Source organism: Colius striatus, chromosome 1 (genome assembly GCF_028858725.1).
Source record: "Colius striatus isolate bColStr4 chromosome 1, bColStr4.1.hap1, whole genome shotgun sequence".
Classification (NCBI taxonomy): Eukaryota; Metazoa; Chordata; class Aves; order Coliiformes; family Coliidae; genus Colius; species Colius striatus.
Genome location: NC_084759.1, coordinates 62,237,840 through 62,256,583, shown reverse-complemented (window position 1 = coordinate 62,256,583; position 18,744 = coordinate 62,237,840). Strand labels below are relative to the sequence as shown.

Here is an 18,744-nt window from a genome sequence, read left to right as displayed (position 1 = left end):
TTGTTTTTCAAGTTCTAATGATACAACAACAAAAACGATCTTTTCTGTTTCTAGATACCATTCATTGTCTGGCAATGAAAAAATATTTGTTTTCCTTTGCTGTTTTCATTTATTTTTTCGGGGTTTTTTTCTCTAAAATTTTACTAAGCCATCATTGGTAGGTGTTAGACTTAAAAACTCAGCTTGATTATTGCATTTGTTTTCATGTACACGACCAGCAAAAAAAGGTAAGAGGAAACAGCAGTATTTTGTGCCTGTGCACGTGTATGAAAATATATGGGTGAGAAAAGAAAACCCTCGATCAGCTGCTGAAGTTCTCTAGATCAATAATCTGTGAGTAGACAAGAACTTGCATATTTGATAAAATTGTGTAAATACAACTTCAAAGTAAATGTTCTTCAAGTGTTTGTAGCCAGGTTTGATTTTGTTTTCCTCCATCATTTTTGAACTGGAATGGCAAATAGGAAAGTATGAAGGGAAGAGCTGAGTTAATAAACTGATGGAGAATTGCAGCTGTTAAATGATGAAATCTCTTCCAGCAGCAACTACACTTCTCTAGCAGAGAAAATCCATACAGGTTTAAATCTTCTGCTTTTTGCATATACTTTTATATTGGATAAAAGAAAAAAAAAAAACCCCACAGCAAAAACCACCCTGCGTACTCAGAGGCCTCAAGTGACTCCAATTCCAGAGGTGCCGACAGACAATCCAGCACCATTAATAGTGGGAAGCCACATCTTAAAGTGGTTTAGTGCTCGTTACCTTCATTATTATTTCATTTGAAGGGGAAGCCTGCCTCTCCTACTTTTTGCAGTGCTGCAATTTATCACAGAGGTATCATATCCCAGTTTACTGTCTACAAGGGGTATTGATGGCTCATGATCCACTTCACAAACAGCTAAGGGACTCACATCTTTGATGTTTTGGCACGGGGCCTCTCTGTACTTAGCAGACCAGCCTTGAGGCTCCTACACAGCGGGCTTGAGGGAGCTGCATGCTGACAGCCCACAAATCTTACATAGGCGTTTCACAAGATAGGAAAAATTGTACTCTTTATGGTGATGTTTATCTTTTTGCCAGTAAGAAAAAACTTCCCTGCTACACAACACACATCCTTATGCTCACATACGCACAGCTCTTTCTCTGTGCGTGCAACTGCCTACAAGCTGCCATTGAAGCCTGGTATTCCTCACAGACCAGAGCAGAACACTTCTTCTCATCCTTCAGTCCAAAGAGTTTCAACGCTGTAACCTGGTAATACACTTGCCTTAAATCTTGAACCTCTGTGAAACATCTCCCCTCCCTACCCCTTTTTTCAATGCTATTTTGTGCTATTTTGTTCTAAGTCCCTTGAGAGGGAAAAAAAAAAAGGTGACACAGGCTCATCAGGGAATTTCTTTCTCACTTCCAATCCTTTCTACACTAATCTTTCCAGGTGCTGAGGCACAGGATATTCATCTTGTTTCCTCAGCCATTTCAAGGTTTATTGACTGTGTAAGGAGATGAAAGGTGCACAGCGGGCTCTTGGAGTTGAAAGCTATTTGTTTACCCTTTGATCAAACCCAAATACTTTTCTGCCAGATAAAATGTATCGTCAGGCAAATTCCCTGAGCAGGTTTCTATGCAGCAGCCCACATACCCTACTCCACACTCCTTCTAGCCCTCTGTAACATGCAGGCCAGGCACTTCCCCAGCAAGGTATTTTTCCAGCTAAGGAGCATCACTGTCCTTCAACTCTGTCTCAGACCTAATGAAGGCCTGAGGTGGGATTTATCTGCCCTCATTTTTCTGTCTAGAATTGCAAAGCCAAACCTTTTCCCCCACACCTTCTTATTTTTAAGTAATTTTCCATTCTCATTTCCTTCAACCTGCTGGGTCACCTTTCTGCAGCAGCATGCTCTGTGCAGCCATGTTTGAAGGAAAGGAGCTTTAGGGAAGAGGCACCCCTTTAGTGTGGGGTTTAGGCTCCTGAATACTATTCAATGCTAATTTGAAGTCTAAAGAAAGAGACAGAAGATTCCTGAGACCCTTTGAAGTTCTCATTCTGAGCCCCCCATGGTGACTGTCAGTCAATAAACAGAAGTTATACTGCACAGAGCAACCATTCCTATCAATGAGCTGATTTTATCCTTCACTATGACAAAAAAACATGTGCTCACATTAAGGTTAGATGCTCAGAGCACAGCACTCAGGTAAGTTTGGAATTTGTAAACCTCAAAATGTTATGCAGTTGTGCAACACTGACATGTCACCCCTTCTTTGCTCTGACTGGTATAATCTCATGATGGTGAAATGTGTGATAATTTGCTAATACCAGATTTTATTCTGCCTGCCACAACAACAAGGAACATTTCAGGAGGTTTCTGCAGCAAGGATGATTTTCCATCTGGTGTACAAATTATTGCCTATGAATTAGGGAGCTGCCATTCCAATCGGGGTCCAGAGGTTTAGACATGATAAAACAAATTACCTGAGTTTAGTGATTTGAGGGATTTGGATTTTAAGAAGCTTTCCCGCTTTTTGAACACTTGTAATAAAACAGTTGGTTTCATAGACTTCATTACAATGGCAATGTTTACTCTTTCTAGGATTTAGGTTTTCTCCTACCTTAGTACCCACTCAATTGCATGTATGTAATCAGTTGTGCAATTCGTACCTTCCTTACAGAACTAAGAACATTATGTATTGTATCTGCCAGGTATCCTATAAAATGCAATGATTTGTTTCTTCTGGTAGTTCAGTAAAGCTACAACACGTTTGATACTTCTAAGAACCTGTTGCAGCACGTGTTTGAGGCAGACCATCAGCTGAGAGATTCCTTTCTGGCTATTGGCTAGCAGAAGGCATAGTTATATTCCTACCAATGCAAGGAAACCCAACGAGGAATTGTACTCCTACAAATGAGGTCCACATCCTCTAACCATATACCCTCATCTCTCACTGAGATGCCTCTCCCTGTGTTTTTACTTACCTCTCCATTTTCTTCCCACACCTGACACTTGGACCCTCCCTAGTGCCCTTACCTCACCTCCTAATACCTTACCAGAGTCATGCTCACCCTGCCCTCGCCCACTCCTGCTGTCTCAGGCAGAAGTGCCCATCTTAGGACCAGGCAGGTTTCTGCAGCCACAACGGGGTGAGCAGCTGTTCAAGGAAGGGACCAGCCACTTTGCATGCAGACAGTTCAGGGGGATGCCTCCACCCACATCCTTACCACTCACCAGGAGCTCTGTGAGGTGGCAATTATCTCCTGGCTCATTTGAGCTCTTGCACCTTAGGAAAGGTGGTAGCTGTTAATTATGGATCCTCCTTTGAAGTGGCTCACTGAGCATGAATGATACACAGTTCAGTAGCGTCTGAACTAAGCAATTGCTATTTATGTACACAGGTACATGCTCAGGGACTTCTGTGTCAACCTCTGCTTTCAAATCAAGCACGCAAAATATTGCAATTCTGTTTCATGATACAGACGTTTAAAAGAATGGAACATGGACAGGATTTGGGGTTTAGAAGCAACAGGTTTCTCTGGGAGACTGCCCAGTTTTGTCTGGTTTTTGAGGGATTTTTTTAAAAATAATTTTTTTCTCCTGATCTGCCCCAGATTCTCTGAGTGAGTGTTGGAGTAATTTGGTCATTCAGAGAGAATGTTAGTTTCCCTTTTCTCTTTCTCATTTTCTTTACCCCCTAAAGGAGGAAGCAGTTTTCTGAGGGGTTGCCTCTGCATTACAAGTCCAGTGCATAGCTGTTCCTTCTCCCCATAGCATGAGGATGGGTAAGTCATTGCACACACACGAGACACACACACATCCCCCCACCTGCTTTTTAAATTTGTAAGCTGCAGCTTCTTTTGTCAATGAAATCTACAGGATTAGCTCCTTTACCAGTGTTGACTACCACATGCTAACATCAGCCCTTACATCACTTTGAAGCCAAAGGATGTGAAAAGATGTGTTGCACTTTTACTAGAATTTACAAAGCTCTACAAAGTTCTTCATAGCTGAAATGAAACTGGATTTTAGAAGTACACCAATTTGTGACCTCTTGTACTTATTGGTCGAGAAACCGTGGTAAATTCTGTACAGGGTGTCTTAACAGATGAAAACTGGAGCATGACTGAACAATAGCAGATCCTTAAGACTGAAGGTTCTGATCCCCCCACAAATGTTCAGCATTTTCTTTGTCAGCAAGGCCAGTTGGAAGCAGAAACTGCTTTACTGGAGCTGGACTTATTGTTTGAACATAATAACCATTGCTGAAAGACTGCATATTGTGCTTCCAGATGATTCCAAGTCAAAACCATATGAAATGCATAGAAACTGCAGAACACTTACATTCCTTGGTGTTTGGAGGCGCCAATAAGCATGAGTAGCAAACCATCCCATAGATGTTGCGAGGTCTGTTTTCCAGCATGTAGTAACTGAAACGAAGGGCAAGATGAGGCAAAACAGTGTAAATTAATATGCTACAACTGAGCATGGTTCAGCAGCAACCAATTATACTGAGATCAAATCTTCTTTTCTTTAAAAAAACCCAACTTATAAGCAATTTGATGCAAAGATTATTCTTTTTTTAAAAACTGCCTGAATAGAGACACTGTTTCTCCTCTTCCTTTCCTCCTAAAAGGCAATTAATCAACCATCCAGCCTACATGACAAGAAGCAGTATCATTGCCTAAAACAACATTATTCTCCCTGCTGAGTTCAAGCTGCAGTTTACAGCACGCCCTGAAATAAGATTTTTCAGAATCACGGAATGCCATTTTTTGAAGCAGTAATCTTTCAAGCAGGCCCGCCAGTTGGATACGGTTGGCTAATTTTCTTCACCAACACCATAAGAATAATCTTAACATTAGAACAGAGCCAAATCATAATAAAAAATACAGGAAAACACCACTTTTACAGGGACAGCCAGATTAGGTTTTACAATTTGGTGGGTTTTTTTCCCCCCACTTCTTTCCCGTACAGTTTGTAACTTAGTCCTGCTAGTGGAATTACAGCATGAAGGAAAGGTTTTAATTATTTGAACTTCTGGGCTGCTAATAAAGTTAATGTTGAAATAAGGTAATTGGTTGTGCAAGAGTTGGCTCCACAGACAACTTAATGAGTAAATTATATCAAAATCATACACGGTTGATGTCATGGATATGTCCTTACAAATTACTTGTAAATCACTACAAATTTTAACAAAGAAATTAATAACTTCATGACCCATTCTATGCAGACAAGTACTCAACATAATAGACACTTCACACAATGAGGAATCTGTTTTCTGCTCCTATGTACCTGTCTATGCATGTGCAGTTTGGTTGTTTTTCTGGAAAATGTATGCATTGTTACAAAATGACTGCTGAAACTGTTCATAAAAATCAATTGCTCATTAATGGATGACCCAGACTACAAATAAGAAAGATAGGTTCAGGAAATGTTACATGCAGAGATGCAAGACGGGGACAGGGGATGAAGGTACCTATAAAGAGGAGGTAAACTGAATGTGGTTCCTTCCTTATTTCTTTCTTACTGCCTTGAAAAGATTCACCCTCACTGTTCCCTTCAAATGTCTTTTGTGCTCCATCTGCCACTCTAGCATTCCGTTAGGAGCAAAACTTCATCTTCATTTTCTTATGAGGGCGTGTGTAATGTTAGATTGTGAAGCAGTTAATAAACAAGCAGGAAATGACTGCCAAACCTCAAAAAAATGAGTCGCAGGCCAGAGATACATATAAATCTATAAAGAAAAACACAGGACAGCTAGGATCCACAGTCTAACAGCCATGGTGGTTCAGGAAAGACAAACAGCCCTTCTGAGAGTTAATTCAATCAAGCCAGTAGAATATTTCTTGGGCTTTACCACAGTGCAGAATAGTGGAGGATACATAAAGAAAATTGAAGAGGATGCTTGTGGCAAGCAACTGTTCACTAAGGCAATGTTGGAAATATCTGATCCCTTTAATATCATTAACTATGGAGAAGTGTCTCAGTAATGAAATAATGAATTTTCACATTATTACTCTTCCACTCTTTCCTTGTGATCTGACAGGCTCAGATTTCAAAGTGTTTCAGGCAAAATCTAAGAGTAAAAGTGTAATGGGTTTGTGTGGAGCTGCTTTTTGCTTGGTAACGGGGAAGGGGCTGCAGCGCTGGTCTCAGTAAGCAGTTCTCAAAACATCCCCCAGCTCTGAGATGGACCCACCTCCAGCCCAATCAGGCCAAACTTGTGCCTCAGCCAGCACTATTTAAGTAGGGAAATCCACACCAGAAGAGGAAGTGGGGGAGTAGTACAAGATGGAGGAAAGGAATGACTGAACCTCCCATTCTGTGCCCTGCTGAGCCATTCAGCAGGGGAGGAGGTAGAGACACCAGAATCAGGGCTCTGAGCCCAGGCAAAGGGGAGGGGTTGGGTGGAGGTGGTCTTAAAGGTTTGGTTGTGCTCTTCATTATTATACCACTCTGGGTTTTTTCGGTTTTATGTTTTGGGGGTTATGGTTTTTTTTATTGTTGTTGGATTAAATTAATTTCTGTTTTCTTCCCCAAGTTGAGTAGTCTTGTTTTTTTGCCTGGGACCATAAGCAACAAATTGACCTCTCCCTGTCCTTAAGGCATCCCAAAGGCCCTTGATACTTACAGCTGATCATGGTCTTTTGTTCCTAGATGGGACTAAACCCACAAAAAAGGCTAGACTGAGAAACAGATTTCAGTGTTTTTCTGCTTAACACCATGGTGGTTGATGGCGGGCTGACCTTGATGCTGTCATGTCACACCCAGTGACTTGGCCCTGGGTATAGGTGTACCCTCCTGCAGGGGTCTGAGCACCTGGGACTGGGATGGGGGAGGAAGGGACTGTCAGGGGATAGTCTGCAGAGATACAACAGAGAGGTGATGAAACACAGGTGGAGGCATCTGCTGCCTTATCCAGAACTGCAGGAAGGGACTTACTTTCATTAGAAATCCATGGGATAAACCTTTTCACTCAGAAAACAGAGACAAGAGATCATTTTTCCCCTTAGAACACATAAAAGAGAAGACAAATGAACCTGGATTTGCTGTAACCACAGCCAAACACATGAAAGGGGGAAGTGTCAGTAGTGGAGGCATCTCTGACTGCATTTTAAAGGAAGATGATCCTTTTCAATTCCATCTTTTGAGGAAACCAAGGACTTACTCTGAGCTGAAAATAGAAGCTGGGACATTGAGATATGCATTATGTATGCTTGGCCTGTTCTTACTCCTCTGTGGGTTTCTACTTACACCACTACCAAAGACAGGTGGCCAGACTACAGTGACCCTTGTTCTGACCTGCTGTGGCTCTCCTAGTTGGTTGTGATCTCAGTCACACTTCAGGAACACCTGATGGATCATTCCATTGAGGGGAAATAGTCTGATTTCTACATAATTTCCACATTTCCAACCTGTCCTCTTTACCATGATGGAAGAGCTTTTGTGCAGGAGGAGAGGATGAAGCCTGCAGTGTGCCAGGAGGTTAAGTCTAGGTACCTCGAGAGTTGATTGGCAGTTGAACTTTAGTTTTGAGAATCACGGCTTTGGAGTTAAGCTTTTAAAATCTTCCCTGGTCTCAGTCTTGCATCCTTCTTATGAGTATGCCAAATAGTGTTATTCCAGTTTTATATGGAAGGGAACCTGGACACAGAGAAGTCATAGATGACCCATGCTCTTTTACCAAAGGTCTCCTTCTTCCCTAAAACTGATTATCAGTAGTAGTGAAAAAAATAGAAGGAAAAAAAAATATCCAGCACTTATTTTAAGCAAATGATAGAGGAAGGCACTTGTAGCCACTGGGAATACGCTACCAGTTCAGTGATGTTTTGCCTAAAACTATGCCACATGCTCATCTTCTCCTTAGCCTACTTAACAGAGCTAGTGAAAACCAGCAAAGGGATGAGATGCCCCTAAGTATAGGTCATGGTATGCGAGCTGTTACCTTGGGGATGCCTGCAGAGCGTTAAGGAAGCACAATCCTCTGAAAATGGAAACCTTCATTTTTCCCTCCCATTGACCCTCTTTGAGGTTTACTGCCTGGGCCCCACTCACCTTGATGCCTAGCTCTCCCCGTGCCACCGGAGCAAGAAGGGAGGGTGGCCAGTCAGCTCCCAGCTCTGATGCAGAGGCTCTGCATTTCCCTCACCAGGACACAGGAACAACCTCTGGGATCTTAAATCACCTTGACTAAGGCAGCTTCAGAGCTTGTTTTAGCCTATATTTAATTTATCTTGAGAATTGCTCAGAGTAAGAGGGTGTTTCTTCTTAACTGCTGCCTTTGCTAAGCTATCCCAGGACCTGAGAGTCACACACAGCGTGGCACACAGCCAGAATCCAGCACGCCAGTTTCTGCTACAAGTTACACCTGTGCAAACATGGTGTTTTGAGATTACTCCCCAAGCACCAGCTGTGCAAGCGATTATTTTCAGCAAGCACCCTGTTCCCACCTGGGTGACCTCATTAGTCCTGACAAAATTGCAAAACAGCAACTGTGGCCACTATTTAACTTTCTTGCTCTTTATGATGTAGGAGGGGAAGTGAAGAGGGGGCTCTTTGCAAGTCACATCATCAGTCTGCTCAGCTGGCAGCTAAGCAAGTCCTTCTTTTTGTTTGTAAACTGTGAAAATTTCACACAGGCTCACTGACAGAATAAGCCTGGAAGCTTTCAGGGCCTCTCTAACAGGGTTCCCTGTGCTACAAGTAGCGTGGGCTACACAGTGTCTGCAAACTGCACAAAAGGCAAACGTCAGTAAGAGTTGCACTTCTAAACCAAAGAGGCATACCAGCAGAAACTGAAAAGGTATGGAAGGTGAGATTGTGTTTTAGAGTATTTACTCACTCTACAAAAAAAGGTATCGAGAAAACAAAAGTATGCTTGGGTTTGCAGACTTTCAAAGGTTATATAGCCAAGAATACTTTGCTTACATATTCATTGTGGCAGTTGCTTTCTCTCCACTACTATCAGAATTATACTGAGTGTAGGAGACCATTACAAAGCTGGACTTAAAAACAACATCTATTTTAAGTCTCTTCAACCAGCCCAAGAAATTGTTTCTACTCTGAACATCACATTCACCACATTAGCAGTTCTTTAGACCCCTTTCTGTTGTCTAGAAAGGACCCTGAGAGACTAAAATGCCTTGGTAAATCTCACCTAACAGCTACGTTAGCTAATGCTGTCAAATACTGACAAATCTGCCAGCGTTTCATTTCTGGAGAGGAAATATTTTATGTTCCTAAACATGTTGTAGTGTCAGTATGAGCCCTACAAGGTATCTTCATGGAGCTTGTTTGTAGGATGCAGGACTTACAAGGTGACCTTCTGAAGCCAGCACTGAAGACCAAACTGAATTTCTGAGTGTCAGAAATGGTAATGCACACCTGTGCTTGGGTACATGAGCTGTTCTCTTTCCACTTGTAATAAGAGGAGAATTTTTAGTTTTTCTAGTTGTTCCCAAAAGTTGCTTCTTCCCTGAGATTTCAGTAAGATTAATGAGATCTTCTGATTTACTAAATTCACCAATGCTTTTGAAATATTTAAATGTACTGTTTCAGCAGACCAAAAAGCATAATTCACCAATGTTGTACTTACAATCAGCTAGAACATGGAATCATAGAATCATTTCAGTTGGAAAAGGCCTTTAATATCATCAGTTCCAACATGAAGAGAGGCTGTCAGAAGTTTTGACATTAAAAAACTATTTTTCAGTGTCTTGGGTAGAGCAAAAGTCAATGGTTAAGTTCTTACCCCGGGAGACAAGGACCACACTCTGCATCATTCTCCTGATCACCAGGTGTCATGACCGTGGCTCGAAAAAAACCCTCGCAGTCTTTGTGCCGCCTGCATATCTGGTAACCTCCTCTGGAAAACTTCTCTGAAGGGCAGGGGATGCAGCCATAGTCCTCGTCTTTGGTGCCGTATCCACATGTCTGCAACAACACCACAAGGTCAGTGGCAAGTGGGGTCACGCTGTGTGCCAACTTCCAGCAAAAGGGAACTTTCACAGCCCGGGCCATTGGCTTTGTAGTACATAATACTGAGGGAAAGAATGTAATTTGGTCCCTAGTGTCTGTCCTAAAAAGACCATGGAGGGATATAAGGATGCAGCATACTGTGTGCTGGAGAGAGGGAAACGGAGCCAGAGCATCGTGCTCCTTGGAAAGTGGCCTCCCCATAGCTACTTATGTCATATTCCAGCAAGTCGTGGAAGTAAAATTTAGCTGCTGCTGCTTAGATAGAAAGAGAACTGAAAACTGAGGAGCAGAGAGGAAGATTACAAGAGAAACATGGCTGCAGCAGGGGTATCAGCAATCTTGCTTTCATGCTAGGAGAGCCCAGAGGGAACATCACAAAAGGCAATGTTTGGATGAGATTTCACAACATTTGAACTCACATGTCCCAGCTGAACATTACATTTAGATTAAATAAAACTAAATCCAACTAGTTATTATTTAAACGTACTTGTTCAGGACTACCAACTGTGTGAAATTCTTGCAATAGGATGTTTATCCCATTAAAACCAAACAGGATTTTAGTATTTTTTTTTTAATAAGCAACAATTATCTGCTGTAAATCAAGCAGTTACTTAGGAACCATAATTTAAAATGTTGCAGAAGCATCCAAGTTCCCTTGGTGCCAAAATATCTCAGTGGGAAAGCAAAATTAAGTTCTTGGTGTGTGGGGGGCCAATGAGCACGCCAGACTAACCAATTTATCACACCGCGCTGGAATGGCAGCCTCAGTTTTTAAGTAACTATGGAGATGAGAATGCAGAGGTTGCATGTGAAACTTTTACCTTCTAGCTTTTACAGTATCCCTTTTGACCAGCTGCTCCTGGGATGTGGAGTACTAGCGCACACACACATGTGGGGCCTTGTTCCCATGACACACGTGCAGGCCTGAATGCTCCTGCTTAAGTGTCTCTGTCCTTCTCCATTTTCTCTCCTACACATATATCAGTGCCATGTAACAAAACATTTGGATTTTTTTGCATTTGGTGCTTGATAAGTGTCCTCCTGTCAATGGGAGGAGCTGAAATTACCATATAGGGCTCTTCGCCTGGCTCGCACTTGGGGCAGTCGTGGCACATGCCGGTGGTCTGATTGTAGTATTCGTTCTCTCCACAGTTGGAGTATTCGGCGCTTGCGGAGTACACCAGGGAGACCTGTCACCAGAGAGCATCCCAGAGCATTGTCACTCCCACCACCTTCATCCCCCACACCTCCCCCCTCCTCTTGCCCACCCAGAAGGTGGCAGGGCCAGGACTGCAGTATGAAACACCCCAAAAGCTCAGAAACAGAAGTGGTACCCCTACATGAGATGGAGGCAGATACAGTTTTCAGCAACCCAGTCCTGCTAAAAGGTTCTCAGAGCACTGATGTTTGTGCTTGTTAGCACAGCTATTCCTCAAAACTGAGAAACTGTGGGCTGGATGATCAGGTAGTGAGGTGGGTTGTTAACTGGGTGAAGGGAAGGAGGCAGAGAGTTGTGATCAATGTGGCAGGGTCTAGTTGAAGGCCTCTATCTAGTGGAGTCCCTCAGGGGTCAGTGCTGGGACCGATAGCATTGAATCTATTCATTAATAACCTTGATGAGGGAACAGAGGGCACTGTCAGCAAGTTTGCTGAGGATACTAAACTGGGGAGAGTGGCTGACACACCAGAAGGCTGTGCTGCCATTCAATGAGATCTGGACAGGCTTGAGAGCTGGGCAGAGAGAAATCTAAGGAAACTCAACAAGGGCAAGTGTAGAGTCTGTATCTGGGAAAGAATAACCCCATGTACCAGTACAGGTTGGGGAATGAACCAATGTCATTCTGGCATGTATTAGAAGGGCTGTGGGCAGTAGGTCGAGAGAGCTTCTCCTACCCCTCTACTCTGCCCTCGTGAGACCACATCTGGAATATTATGTCCAGTTCTGGCCCCTCAGCTCAAGAAGGATAGGGAGCTGCGGGAGAGAGTTCAATGCAGGGCCACAAAGATGATGAAGGGAGTGGAGTATCTCCCTTATGATGAAAGGCTGAGGGATCTGAGGCTCTTCAGCTTGGAGAAGAGGAGACTGAGGGGTGATCTCATTAATGTTTACAGATACGTAAAGGGTGAGTGTCAGGAGGATGGAGCCAGGCTGTTCTCAATGATATCCAATGATAGGACAAGGGGCAATGTGTACAAGTTAAAACATAAGAGGTTCCAAAGAAATACAAGGGACAACTTGTTCACTGTGAGGGTGATGGAGCACTGGAACCCCTCCTAGCTCTAATAGGCCTCCACAAATGTGTCTGAAAGGGACAATTATAGCAACATGAGATAACTCACAGCCTTGGCCCTCAACCATGATAGGGCTGTGCTTCATGTGATGCCCAGGCTAATCAGCTCTTCCAGTGCCTTCTATCTCTGCTCCATTCTGGGCCCTTCTTCTTCCCCCCTCTCCCTAGCAGCCTCAGTTTATGCAGCATATGCCCAGATGTTTTATCAAATGGAAACCAATGACTGCATTGAGTTTCTGTCCACAACCCAAGTCATCTGCAGCCGTGTCATGACAATTCACAGATATTTGCAAAGACTCAAGCAAACAGTTATCTTTGCATTTTATCTTTACAGTTATCTTTGCAGGCTGGAGAGACCTGTACACACATCAATACCTACCACCAGAAAAGGAAACACGTGAGTCCATTTACGTTCACCCAGGTGAGCCATGCTCTCTTGGTATTTTACCTGAAAAGACAGAATTGGAGATTGTTTATGAATATAAGTAAATGGTTGTGTGTGTTGCCAGAATTAGAACAGAAAGGCTTATAAGCAGAACAAAGGTTACAGGGGAGTGATGCCTTTGTTGTTTAGACAACAAAGAAAGGGGCAGATGTGCACATGCACTTACACACACACACCCACTACACACCTTTACTGCAAATCTCTTTGAGAAGACTGATGGCATGAGACAGTCCATTCTTGCAACATTTACAGAAATCTGTGAAAGATGAAGAACCAGATCTAAGCCCCAGCACTTCTTGGCTTGCTGAGAAATTCTCCCACCTGTAGAATCAAGGATTACATCTGGACTGCTAAATGAGAGTTAGGGATCCGTAGCCTGGCTTGTGCCTACACCATTTAGTGCTCGACCTAGCAAGAGCAGGTTTGTCTAGGAAAGATACATGGAGCAGCAAAAAGCAGAGCCAGAGAGCTAACTGAAGACAAGCAGCATGGGCAGCTGACATGCCAGGGCTGCTCATTCCTTGCTGGCTCCTGCAGATTCATGTGCAAATGCTTCTGCAGGAAGCATTGCCTGCTTCTTATTCTTGATAAGCAAACTGCAGATTTAAAACGTTAAACCCAAGGAAGAAGCCAAACCTTATATGTGAAGTGATATAACAAAGGCTGGGGAAAAGAAATGCTGAAATCTCTGTTATAAACACACATGCTAATTATTTCATTTCTTCCAATAAATAATCTTGGATAAGAGCTAATGTTGCATATTCATGAACTGTATTTCTTTCTAAGGGGAAAAGAGAGACAGGAAAAAAAAGGAACAAACTGTTTTGTTAGCATGATACAACATATTTAATGGCATTGTTACAGCACATAATATGCCCTGGGGATTTTACAGCTTCAAATTTCCAATGTTTGAGATACATTTGTAACACTTTGGTCCTAGCAGATGTAAACTACTCTTTAATTTTTCCAGGTCTCAGACACTCCAAGGCTTTTAGTCTCCCAGAAGAGTACAATTAACTGCTTTGTGCCACATGTGAGCATACAACCTACATGAGAGCAACACTCTAATATTTGAGATAGCTACTAACATTTACATTTTTAAACACTAAATAGATTAAGCAAAGATTATATCACTCCACCATCAAGCTACAAACTTGCTTTATACATTCCTTCCAGCAATTGGACTAGCTGAGACAGGTAACTGGGTGGGTGGGTGGGTGGACAACCTGAATTATGAGCATATTCGTTTCTGCAGGAAATTGCACTTTGAAACTTAGAAACAAAAGAGAATCAGAGATAAAATGTCCTAAATCTGGAGGTAATAGATGGAAAACAGTCAGGCGATTGTATAAACTGTCAAACATGTAAGTTGGACAAAGGCTTTGGCTATGACAGTGCAGTTGTTTGGAAAAGTTCCAAGGATATAATCTTAATGCATATGTCTGTTAAACTGAACCCTATTTATAAAAGAGTCTGTTAGACTTTAAATATGAATATTGTTAAGGCTGTGTCCCCACTGATACTGCAAAATGATCATATTTATTATAAACCGGGTCTGAGGCTGCTGAGAACCAAAAATTTCTCTAGTAAAGTTTGAATCTGTAACTTTACAGTAAGAATATGTTTGACAGTAAAAACGTGCTTCAGTTGCATTCAAGCCACCCAGATGTTTGCTGTTTGAGGTATTGTATGCAATCATAGCCAGATTTGAAAAATCAAAATGAAGAAGCGTAGCCCGTTAATGTATAATACAACCTTCTCCACCCATTTGGCATTTATTTACATCAAATGTTGAAAGTGTCAAGTTATACATACACACATAAAACATTTTTCTGTCTCAATATAAATATGTATGTGGGGGCATGTTTTGTATGTGAATATTTTTTCCCTTGCATTCTGTCATTAAATGCAAAAATATGTCAAGCATATGGGAAATACTTTTTTAACTGGAAAAAGCCAGTTAGTTCAAAGTGCTAAATATGGCCAGATTAGAACTATCTAGGGGTGACTTTTTCCACAAGTTGGAATAGCAAAAAAGTTAAATTTAATTATTTACCCTTCTATTGAAGTACATTGCCATAAACTGGTAGTGTGCTTTGTTTGGTTTGGTTTGTTTTTTCTTTTTCTTTTTGTCCTTCTTTGGAGTTAAAACCCAAAAAGCTTACTTTAATTTTATAATGTGGGCATATGGGAAAGTAAGATGTAAGTAAGGCTATGCAAGTAAGGCTATAGGTAGCTCCTCAGCTGGGGTGATATCTGAGGGTATCTACCATGATATGCCAGGCTGCTTTTGAGGTAGCTGTCAGTTTTCAGGCATGGTAATTTACATCTGCCACCATGTTATCTGTCATGCATTAATTCTATCCACACAACAAAAGATCTTCTAGTACTAAGATCACTTTTTGTCTCTAGCTGACATCTGTGAAGATATGCAAAGCTTGGACAATCAACCAGTTTCTGCCAAATGACCAGTTATTAATGACTCCTAATCATGAAAAGCAATTAGTTCTAGCTGAATTAATAGACACTGCACCTTTCCTTTGTATTCTACCATGCTTTGACCAAAGCAAATGACCTTCTCCTGTGGAATGATGTGCGATGGTGAGCAGGAAGGAGCTGGAGGTCTATTTTTGCTGGGACTACATGATGGCTCCTAAGCAATTTGAGCTCTTCAGCAGCCTGTCTGCTGAGCCCTCTGTAGATCTTGATTTGTGTTTTTGTTTAGGCTGTGTGGGTGTCTCCGGAGAGGAGGTGTAAAACACAGGCCTCTGTCTTTGTGGATCAGGTGTGCAACACACAGCAAGCCTCATCATGACTAGAAGGGGTTGCTAATTACAGCCATATTTGCCTTTTGGGGCATATTTGTTAATAGCTGTTAAGAATATACACATAAGCTGACAGGAAAAGGAAGACTATTTTCCCAGTGGCAACCACAGCAAGAAATACTAGAGACTCCTTGTCTCAGCTTCTCTCCTGTAGTCTGCAAGGCACAAATTTGCCCTGGGGGAATAGGAAAAGTGATGCCTGAGACCCTATTACTCAAATATTTATCCTCCCAGACAAAAGGCTCCTCTATATAGTCTCTCTGGTTTCTTACCAAGAACTGGCAGATAAAACCAATCAAATAAATAAATAAATCAGCAGGCAGTAAATGCTTAGTTCATGCTCTCCGAAGGAGAAAAAGCATCATTCATGGTAGTCAGCCTTTGAACTTGATGTTTTACTTAGATGATAACATAGCACTGTCACAGCATTTACAGTATCTATGAGCAAATAGAATAAATACAGGACATGCAAAGAGTGAGGTTACCACAGCTGGTGGTCTAAGCTAAAGCTCACAGCTTTCTATGGATGGATATCTTAAGCTGTTATTTCAATTCTTGTTGGTTGCAGTAATTAACACAGTGCAAAAGATAATTTTCCATCATAGACTTTTTTTTCTTTGTTTTTTAAAAATATGTTTGAAAAAAGAAGGAAATCAAACCCATGGGTTGAAGCACAGAAATACGTGTTTCTTGATGTCGTAAGTTCTTTTGGTGTCTCTGCATTTATTCAATTTCAAGGACACAAAACTTGACTTTGCAAGAGGGAAAGGCGCAGTTGTTGTCTCAGACAATCTCAGCATTTTGGTATTTCTGTATATTTTTATCTTCCAGGGTTTTCTAAGAAGCAGTTTGGTTAACAGGTATGTGGTTATGAATGTAATTCTTGAGTGGTCAGCAAATCGGTATTGATTATGAATCCACATCCGAGATCTCTAACAGCAGACTGCAAGACAAATGCCTTCACACAAATAATCATGGGCAGGTGCCATCAACAAATCCAGCACTGGCCTCAAATTCCCAGGTTTATGAGAGAAACTTTTCAAACTGCTTTTTCGACAGATTAACAGATCTCAATGGGGATTGCATGGGCTCAATGGGTAATATCCATACAGTCCTGATGCTGCTGCATCCTTCTTAACTGGGGTAAGCATATCATCCTCACTGTAGGGCCTCACAGGTTTCAGAGTTCAGCAGCAGAGCTCAGTCTGGACCCAGCCTTGTGAAAAAAAGATATGATTTAAGTTTTCCTTTTAGGAAGAAAGAGGTTACACCAAGCCCACCACTGAGTGACAATGATGGCAGCGCTTAGTGAGAGACTGCTTAGTGAGGGAATGAACTGAGACAAGTATACGCAAATGGAAACACAGAAACGATGAAGGAAACTGTTTTGTAGCCTTGGTTACAGCTTGTATTGTTGTGAAAAAATATTTGAAGGAACAATATCACAACTGTAGGATAACATGAACTACAGTTTCCCATATCAGCTTTATATCTCTTTGACCTTGCATATACCTTAAGAATTATCCCAGAGAGAGACATAAAAAGTGCTAAAATGTTACAACTATTCTTCTTTTTACCTGAAACATCAAAAGGAAGTGAAAACAGCTCAAGCTACATGTAAAACTGGAATTGTGTCTATAATCTGGCAACTCCATTCAGAAAAAAATTACTCACTGCTTGGGCACAGAAACAAGATTTTTCCAGTGGGAGCTATGTTGACAAGAGGGTACATAAAAACTCCTTAATTTGTCAATGGGGACACTGTATGCTGAGGACGTGAAGGCACTCAAGCCTTGTGAAGAGCTATCTGCCTCTAAAGACTCACTTATCTGTAAGTCCATATTCAAACCTGCTTTCTCACCTTACTCAAGACAGGTGTTGGCTCTCATGTAGACAGGCCATCAGCTTTCTGAAAAGGTTTTTGGGAATAGGGAAAAAAAAGGCTATGGTGCAGGAAAAAAGTAAAAATTAGATAGGAGGAAAGGTTCTTTCCCACACACTTTGCATGGCTGGCATGCATTTCTGCAGAAATCACAGAATCTTAAGGTTTGGAAGGGAACTCAAAAGACCATCTAGTTCAACCCCCCTGCCAGAGCAGGACCACCTAGAGTAGGTCACACAGGAACTCATCTAGGTGGGTTTTGAATGTCTCCAGAGAATGAGACTCCACAGCCCATCTGGGCAGCCTGTTCCAGTGCTCTGTCACCCTCAAGGTGAAGAGATTCTTCCTTGTATTTCTTTGGAAACTCTTATGTTTTACCTCTTATATTCAGCCTGTGCTGAACACTTTCCAGCAGCTCTCTGTCCTTCTTGAGCTGAGGGGCCAGAACTGGACACAATATTCCAGATGTGGTCTCATGAGAGCAGAGTAGAGAGGGAGGAGAAGCTCTCTCAACCTACTAATCACAGCCCTTCGAATACACCCCAGGATTTTTTTTTTTTAAATTGGCTTTCTTGGCCACAAGGGCACATTGCCGGCTCATGTTCATTCTGCTGTCGACCAGGACCCCCAGGTCCCCTTCAGTAACTCTGCCTTCTCTGTATCCTCTGTCACGAGGGCACCTGCCTCATTTAACAGTGGGCCTACACTGCCTCTAGCATTAGTTTTACCTGCAATGCATTTGAAGAAGCCCTTCTTGTTGTCCTTGACCTCCCTTGCAAGGCACAACTACAACAAGTCTTTAGCTTTGCTATTTGTGTCCCAACATCCTCTAACGACAGTCTTATATTCATCCCAAGTGGCCATCCTTTCCTTCCATGATCTACAGGCTCTCTTCTTCCACTTGAGTTTGCCCAACAGTTCCCTGTTTAACCATGCACGTGTCCTGGCTCCCTTTCTTGATTTCCTACCCACTGGGATGCTCTGATCCTGAGCCTGGAAAAAGTGAACTGGGACCAAGTATCTTGGGCCCTTTTATCCTCTAACACCCTGTCCAACGAGATGTCCCCTAGCAATTGCTTGAAAAGGCCAAAGATGGCCCTGCTAAAGTCCAGGATTACAATCTTGCTTGGCATTCTGTTCCTATCACACAAGATCCTGAACTCCACTATCTCGTGGTCGCTACAGCTAAGGCTGCCCTCGACCGCCACAGCTTCAACCAGACCTTGCTTGTTCGTGAGTAAATTTGGGCATTAATGAGCTGTGGGGGCTGAGGGACTCTGGATTCTCCCTGCCTGGCCCCAGGGCACCCACAGCCAGTTGGGTGCCCCCCCCC

At 42.3% G+C, this 18,744-nt stretch overlaps 1 protein-coding gene across 2 annotated transcripts in view; it reads right to left on the bottom strand.

The window, feature by feature from the left end:
- EDAR (ectodysplasin A receptor) overlaps window positions 1–18,744 on the bottom strand; it is a 77,835-nt gene that overhangs the window by 16,285 nt on the left and 42,806 nt on the right. The window contains exons 2-5 of one of the 2 annotated variants that reach the window (XM_010208111.2): window positions 12,639–12,707; window positions 11,036–11,158; window positions 9,742–9,923; window positions 4,332–4,417 (exon numbers count right to left, since the gene is read on the bottom strand). In XM_010208111.2, coding sequence (XP_010206413.1) covers window positions 4,332–4,417; window positions 9,742–9,923; window positions 11,036–11,158; window positions 12,639–12,689 — 442 coding nt within the window. In that variant the 5' untranslated portion in view covers window positions 12,690–12,707. Of the gene's footprint in view, window positions 1–4,331; window positions 4,418–9,741; window positions 9,924–11,035; window positions 11,159–12,638; window positions 12,708–18,744 lie in introns of those variants that run through there. The other variant, XM_010208110.2, reaches the window with a different exon arrangement.